Source organism: Lynx canadensis, chromosome C2, assembly GCF_007474595.2.
Source record: "Lynx canadensis isolate LIC74 chromosome C2, mLynCan4.pri.v2, whole genome shotgun sequence".
NCBI classification, from domain to species: domain Eukaryota; kingdom Metazoa; phylum Chordata; class Mammalia; order Carnivora; family Felidae; genus Lynx; species Lynx canadensis.
This window is the reverse complement of record NC_044311.2, coordinates 25223683-25231780: the sequence shown is the minus strand read 5'-3', so window position 1 is coordinate 25231780 and position 8098 is coordinate 25223683. Positions and strand designations below refer to the sequence as shown.

General features: G+C 52.0%; 1 protein-coding gene across 1 annotated transcript in view; it reads right to left on the bottom strand.

The window, feature by feature from the left end:
* Positions 1-6124: 6124 nt before the first annotated feature.
* Positions 6125-8098, bottom strand: part of RFTN1 (raftlin, lipid raft linker 1) — a 207215-nt gene continuing 205241 nt past the window's right edge. The window contains 1 exon segment of the mRNA XM_030328896.1: positions 6125-7476. Coding sequence (XP_030184756.1) covers positions 7096-7476 — 381 coding nt within the window. The 3' untranslated portion in view covers positions 6125-7095.

Genomic DNA, 8098 nt, shown 5'->3' with positions numbered 1-8098 from the left:
TGGATTGAATGAGTCCTTTTACTCCATTTCTAAGACACAGTCCCCACAGTGGACAGCCTTGGCTATAATTGTAGCACTGCCATTAAAAATTGTTTTAGGCTCCGTCCTTCTGACCCAAGACAAATAGGTCCTATTCTACAACCTATGACTTACCCATGGTTCCTCCCCACCAGCTGCTTCTGTTTGTCAATAGCTTCCTCCCTCCAGAAATTAAAGACCTATTCTTTGGGTCTTAAGGGAAGTATCCAGACTCATGTTTTAGTGACTTTGTAGAATCATGTTGAGTTAGTCATTCAAATCCTGAAAACTAATCCACGAGAAGGTTTCTAGAAAAGTTTTGAACGATGGCAGTATCACTGCAGTATTTGTTATTCCGAGGAAATACTCTTATTTCATTTTTTTTAAATATTTATTTTGAGCGAGAATGGGCAGAGGAGGGGCACAGAGTGAGGGAGAGAGAGAATCCCAAGCAGGTTCCGCCATGTCAGCGTGGAGCCTGATGCGTGGCTTGAACACACCAGCTGTGAGATCATGACCTGAGCCAAAATCAGGAGTCAGCTGCTTAACTGAGCCACCCCAGACACCCCTATTCCGAGGAAATACTTTCAATAAGGACAGTCCTCATCGGTTTCTGGTAGGGCTGGTAGCTTCCATACCTCCCTCACCGGTCAGTGCAGAATCCAGTCGATTTTTGCTCCTAAATCACTCCCAAAGCTGACCCTTCCTCTCGCTCTCCACTGAGGTGCAAACCACCCACACTCCCACCTGCACTAATGCACCAGCCTCCCTCTGCATCCTCTCTGGGCCCCTGCACACCTTTCTCCTTCAGCAGCCAGAGAGATCTTTTAAACATGCAAATTTGACGTCATCTCCCTGTTTAAAACGGATCAACGGCCCCCCATGACTCCTACTGCGAGGACGAGAATCCTTACCAGGGTTCCCGAGGCTCAACTGCCTCAGGCCCTGCCCATCCATCTCTGTCTCGAATCTCATCGTTGCTACTCCCCACCCCTACACACACACACTCTCTGCGAACCTGCTTGGATTTCTTTCAGTTACGTGAACATAAGCTGCTTCCTTCAGAGCCTGCTCTCTCATTCTTCCTGTTCAGTCTTGCTTCCTCGTTGCTAACGTTTGTATATAGCACTCCCCTTGTGCCAGACGCTCTCTAAGCACTTTGCATATACTCACTTCATTCTCGCTACGGCCTCTACCTCCCTTTTACAGATGAGGCAGCCGGGGCACAGGCGGGTTAAGTGACTTGCCCAAGGCCACCCAGCTGGTAGGCCGCAGAGTCCGGGTTGTAGCGGGGCAGCGGGGCTCCAGTCCGCGCCCTGAGCTGCGAGGCACACTGCCACCCTGTGGGCTGCTCACCTGCCTGCTTATCCTTCGGCGAAGCCTTCCGTAAGCGGGTGACCTCTCCCTGTCGGTGCCTTCGCGGCATCCCGCCCTTGTCCACGCCACTCCCCACAGCTACGGCTGCCGGTGCGGAAACCTAGCGTGTGTCGTAAGCCCCGAGGGAGCCGGGATGGGGGTCGGTCTCGGTCACTGCTCTCTTCCCAGCACCTAGCACTGTGGTGTGGGCCTTAAAACCGCCTTCGTGGGGGCGCCTTGGGGGCGCGGTGGGTTAAATGTCTGACGTCAGCTCCGGTCACGATCTCTCGGTTATCAAGCTTGGGCCCCGCCTCCCGCTCCCTGCTGTCGGCGCAGAGCCCACTTGGGGTCCTCTGTCCCCCTCTCCCTCTGCCCGTACCCGCTCGCTCATTGTCTCTCTCTCTCTCAAAAATAAGTAAACATGAAAAACAACAACTACCTGTGTGTGCGGAGAATGATCCCTCGTGCAGTAGAAATGCACCCACAGGGGGGCGCCTGGGTGGCTCAGTCGGCTGAGCGTCTGACTTTAGCTCAGGTCATGATCTCACAGTTCGTGGGTTCGAGCCCCACATCAGGCTCTCTGCTGACAGCTCAGAGCCTGGAGCCTGCTTCGGATTCTGTGTCTCCTTCTCTCTCTACCCCTCCGCCACTCATGCTCTGTCTCTAAAAAATGAATAAACCCTAAAAAAAAAAAAGAAAGAAAGAAATGCACCCACAGGTCTGCCACGGCCCGGCCGCCTCGGCAGGGAGATGCCACACCCCACTGTGTCGCAGCGGCTAGGGAAGCGAGCACCTGGCAGGTTCAGAGAGCAGCTCTCGACAACCCGGAGTGAGCTTTCTTAGTCTGGCCACAGAGATGATCTCTATCAACAGGAACCTGTGGTAAACGTTGGCTTTGCTTCCTTCCCTGGCAACCGTCACCTCAGAAATCCCAGCCAAAGACTTGTTGGGTCCTGTCCTTAGATCTCACGTCCACGTGCTTCCCTGTTCCAGACCCTGGGGACCAGGTACGGGAAAACCAGACTCTCCCGAGCTCATTTTGGCAGGTCTTGGAGCCGGCAGAGCGCTCATCACCCGAGGCGCAGCCGGCCCCGCCCACGCAGTCAGCTCCAGCACTTTCGGCGGGACCCTTGGGAGACCCGACCCGCTGGCACGGCTGGGGAGTCGGCGCCGAGCCACCTCGAGGCTGCCGCCTACGGCCCCCGTCCTTTCTCCTGCCGCCTCCCACCAACCCTTTCCTGAGCCTTCATTCCCAGCTGCCGCTCTGGGCCCGCTCGGGGTGGGGGCCCGGAGCCCAGACCGTGCTGCCCCGCGGGGTCTCCCGGGGTCAGCCAGGCCCCGCACGCCCGCAGCGTGTTGCCTGAGTGAGGAGTTTTTGGTGAACGTGAACCCCCTGATAAGCACTGCGCCACCCGAGAGCTCTTCCTGAAACATGTCTTGTGGCTTAAAACCGGCCATGATTAATATGTTTGGAGAACTGATAAAAGGTGCTTCATAAGAAGTGAATTAGAACGTCTCGTCCTAGTGTTTTCTTGAAGCTGGTCCCGTCAAGCACAGCTCAAGTGAAGTATGATCAGCTTGGAGATTTGAAAACATTCAGACAAGGACTGGACCGTGCTGACCGTATTGTTACTTACAAACCACTAACAAATACGTGAAGACTTTGAAAAACGTTATTAGAGTATTTCTGTCAGGATGGGCTATGCTATGCTTCTGTAACAGATAAAACTTACACTGTCAGTGGTTTAGCATAGCTCATTTTTTTTAAATGTTTATTTTTGGAGGAGAGGGACAGAGCAGGAATAGGGGAGGGGCAGAGAGAAAGGGAGACACAGAGTCTGAAGCAGGCTGCAGGCTCTTACTGTCAGCACAGAGCCCGTTGTGGGGCTCGAACTTACGGGCTGTGAGATCACGACCTGAGCCAAAGTCGAACGCTCAACTGAGCCACCCAGGCACCCCTAGCATAGCTCATTTTGATGTACTCTCACGTCATGGTCCATCTTGAACTACGCCAAGGGTGTTGGGAGGGCAGAGGTGGCGTGAGGGGCTTTGTAAAGGTCAGGCCCAGAAGTGGCCTGCATCACATCTGCTCATGTCCTGTTGGCCAGAACCCAGTCACATGGCCCAGAGTGCAGAGAGGCTGGAAGTACGGGAGTCTGTGGGCACCGGCTGGGCATTGACAGCTCCTGCCACCTTGTTACCGGCCGGCATTAGGATTCACTGACAACCACACCAAGCACTTTGCACACGTCGTCTGCATACAAAAATCTAACGGGGTGGGGGTCAGCCCCATTTCACACGTGGGGACACTGGTGCTTGGAGATGTGGAGAAATTACCTGGAGATTACGTGTGTAGGTTAGCATCCTAACCAGCCGATTCCAAAGCCCAGCTGGGCTTTTCCACCAAGGGGAGCCCGATGTCCAACAGGCTCACTGCTTCATTAACATGGGTGTCCTTAGGCTCTCCGTGTGTCAATTCTTTGACCTTGTGGCCATGTGCACTTGAGAGCACCACACCTGAATGGCACTCCTCCCCACCCACGACCCTCCCCTGAACCTCTGGAGGTGAAGAAGAGGTCTTGAAAAATACCCTCCTGGACTTCGGCTCAGGTCGTGATCTCACAGTTTGTGAGTTCGAGCCCCACATCCGGCTCTGTGTTGACAGCTCAGAGCCTGGAGCCTGCTTCGGATTCTGTGTCTCCCTGTTTCTCTCCCCCTTCCTCACTCTCTATCTCTCTCTCCCACGCACAAATAAACATTAAAAAAAAAAAATTAAAAAAAAAAGAAGAGAAAAATACCCTGCTGGCCTAAGACTCAGAATTTAAGCCACAGCTTCAGAAGAACTTCTCATTTGTTCCTGGGAGAGGTTTTTTTTTTTTTCCCCTTCCAAAAACCTCTTTCCACAGCCAAACCAACTGGGCTGAAGAATGAACAGAACCCTCCACGGCAGAGTCCCAGTCCTTCCCATGAAGCCAGACTTGGCCTCCCCTTCTCATGGTGCCTCTGACTCTCTGGAATGTCCCATTGAGCTGGATGGCGGTGGCAGCAAGGCCTTCAAAGTCACTTAGGGCCCCACTTAAGTCACCTGATCACCCCCAGAACTCCCCGTTCCTTCCAGACCTGCTGTGACAGATGCAAAGACTGACTGCCATGTGCATAAGCCTCCTACAAGCCTCTGCGGCTTTTCCTGGTCACGAGGCCTCGTCCGGGCCAACGATGGACTTTCACCCTATCGGCAATCATAGGAGAGTAACGTTTCCTTTGGGAATCCCGCTGCTTGAAAGACGCGTGGAGGATGTCGGGGTGGAGTGTCAGGGTGTTGGTTATTTACTTTTCGTAAAAAGCATTTCATTTCACAAGGAACAAGCTGTGATTCAGCTCACAGCAATCCTGTGGCCAGCGACTCTCACCCTTGGTTGCACCGTGGAATCCACAGCGGGGTTACAAACCCGGGACCCAGGCCACTCCCTGGAGCAGCCACGCCAGTCTCGAGTGGGACCCAGGTATCAAGAATTTTTAAAGCTCCCCCAGTCAGCCAGTATGAGAACTGTCTCAGGTAGACTAATATTTTGCCGGATGTCAGCACGAGCGGGCAAAAGCCGGAAAAGACAGGACATTCAGGAATTACTTGTTAGCCTGGCGCTAGGGTCAAACCCCCTGAGGAATTCAAATTAGCTACAGTCACCTTCAATTGTTTTCCCATAACACATGCAGCCAACGTACATGTCATTTAATTATTGAGAAACGTACCTACTGCTGAGTGATACAGGCATCCACCTGAAGGGGTGCATGCTGGGACCAAACGCCTCCCAAAGTTGTGAGAGATGGGCATTGTTTTTGTCCCAGGCTCTGCGAACTACTGCATTTTTAAAAAGCCGTGACCCTCGAAGATATAAGCCAAGAGATAATTTTTAATATCAATGCTGTATAGATGTTCTTGGGTAGAACTGCGGGAAATGTCATTTTTAAGCAGTTGCCTTCTCTTTGAACAGAGCCTTCAACCTTTTTAGGGAAGCTCTGGGCCTCGGTGGTGGAAGTTTGTTCAAAAACCAAGAGGAAAACAACTGGGGCACCTGGGTGGCTCAGCTGGTTAAGCGTCCGACTCTTGGTTTCAGCTCAGGTCACAACCTCACAGTTTCGCGGGTTCGAGTCCTGTGTCGGGCTCTGAGCTGGTGGTGCGGAGCCTGCTTGGGATTCCCTCTCTCTCCCTCTCTCTCTCTCTGCCCCTCCCCAACTCACGCTGTCTCTGTCTCTGTGAAAATAAATAAACTTTATAAAAAAAAGAGGAAAACAAATGTACAATGTGGCTGTACAGGGTTTTCAATTCTGCCCTACAAAATATAGTGTAAACGTGTATTTCAGCAAACTTGCAAACAGGGAAGAGACTTGCTTCATGAAACAATTTACTTAAAAGTCTGGAAACATGCATAGAAACCGAGGTAGGGCTTTTTGTTTGTTTTAAAAGTTGTTTCCACCACCCCGGGCAATGGGGAGTGGCTGTGCCCTGCCTCACCTGGTGACACCTGAATCCCACTTTCCATCTTCTTTCTACACATGACAGGAAAGCACAGCGTGTTTAGCTGGCTCTGCTGTTTTCTACAGGACCTTCATTTTCTTCTCCAAAATCATCATGTTGCCAGGAGTCAGAAACTTATATAAAGAATGAATGGGGACTGTGGAGTCGAGTCCTTTGGACATGAGGCTAGACAGGCTTTTCACTGTGACACAATATTCCATGCTCACAATGCACTAAACTCATAGATGATTTATTGCTTTAAGTAACTAAACAAGAAAGAGAAGAGAAAGGCTGTTGTTTGGGTCAAGACAATCGGCATTCTCTCTCCACGGTTCGCCAGTTGCAACTACTTAAAGCCTTAACAATACTTTCTGGACAATATAAACACGTGATAGCATACATGGAAACAACTTGGCCAATGATACACTGATTAAAATAGCACATAACAAGAGCTCCCAACCAGTCGGGTTGCCCTGAAATGAAAGAAGGAATGTGTGTTCAGATAATGTGCTGAGTACAAATTCTTTAAAAAATTTTTTGGCATTGATACTAATACAGAATACTTTCTTGGAAACTCTGCAAGATCAGGTGTACACACAGAATTACCTCTTGATTTTCAAATTACCAGTATCTATGGGAATACTTCGAGAAAAGCCAGGAGGTGGGGCACCTCCCCTCCCTACTGTCATTTTCCTTGTCAAAGCAGCAGGGCGTGTGGGGCTTAGATAGAGGAGGGCACCTGATGGGCTCCGGGGGTTGTTACATCACCAAAGAGCTGCAGAGAGCAGCAGTGGATGTAAAATGCACCCCCGGCAGGGTGTGGGAATGAACAGTCTTGGTTTGTAGCCAGGGAGGTCCATGGATGGACCTGACTCGAATGCTCCCTGGGGAACCTGGCGGGGGAGGGGGGTGGACACAGGCACTGGATGGGCCACTCCTTCCCATGGGACTGGGAAACAGATGAAGAAATAACCTGACCTCTTGCATTCTAACACTGGGGCATTACGACACATTTCTAATGGATGTGCAGAGACCAAAACTGTCAGGGACCCGGCCCTCAGAGGGCCCGGTGAGCTCACGAGAAGAGGTCAAGCCAAGCCAAAGGGTAACACGTGACGCTGGGGCAAACCAGCCCCCACCCAGATGCCGGCACGGTGCCTCCGCTTTGCCAGCGCATCAGGCGTGCAACACCAACCGCTCAGGACTCAGTTGTCCCCCGCTGTCTTGGGCTCTGCGGCCACTTCCTGGGCGCCTCCCTCCCTGGCATCCTCTCTGGGATGGGACTGCTCAGCGCAGCCCCCTTCCGGGGCCCCGCAATGACCCGCAGGACCGTTTTGCACAGCCCCACCCTCCACACAGAGCTTTTCTTCTGTGATCTCCTGGGCGGGGACCTTCAGCTCCTCGGACGCCTCGTCCTCCTGATGCAGGCCCGGCACACAGTTTCCCACGTCTCCGGCTTTGGAAAACTGGTCTTCTAAATTCTTCTCATTTTCTTCTGCTTGTCGCTTGTCTCTGGCGCTGAGTTTGCCTTTGGACTTCCTCATCTGCCTGTTGTGCATGTCTTCTCGGGAGAATCGCCACTGGAACTAGAACGCAGAGAGGATGGGGATAAATAAATGTTGTCTCTGTGAACCCAGCGCTTCACCCGACCGTCTGCGTGCGCAAGCTCTTGTCTGAGCAAGACACGATTCCCAGCACTCCTGGAGCAGAGCGTTACCAGCAGCAAACTTGAATCATGGTCCACACACATCACACCCACCATAAGAGCCTGTTTGATGCCCTCCGTGCAGTGTATTTCATTTACTTATTTTTAAATGTTTATTTATTTGCTTATTTTTGACAGAGAGAGTCAGAGAGAGCAAGCATGTACACAGGGAGGGGCAGAAAGAGGGAGGCACAGAGAGTCCCAAGCAGGCTGTGTGTGCTGTCAGCACAGAGCCTGATGAGGGGCTTGAACCCATGAACTGTGAGAGCATGACCTGAGCCGAGATCAAGAGTCGGACACTTAACCGACTGAGCCACCCAGGCGCCCCCATGCACTGTATCTTAGTTGTGGATTTCAGGGGACTCTGGGGATGAGAGGGTATGTCTTTCAGTTGGCTCTGGGAGAGGAGGTCCTGAAATCCTATTATTTGGAGAAGCAGAATGGGAGAAGACACAGGGGCCTGCCCCTCCTATGAGCCACGGTGCTGGCTACTTGCTTCCCTT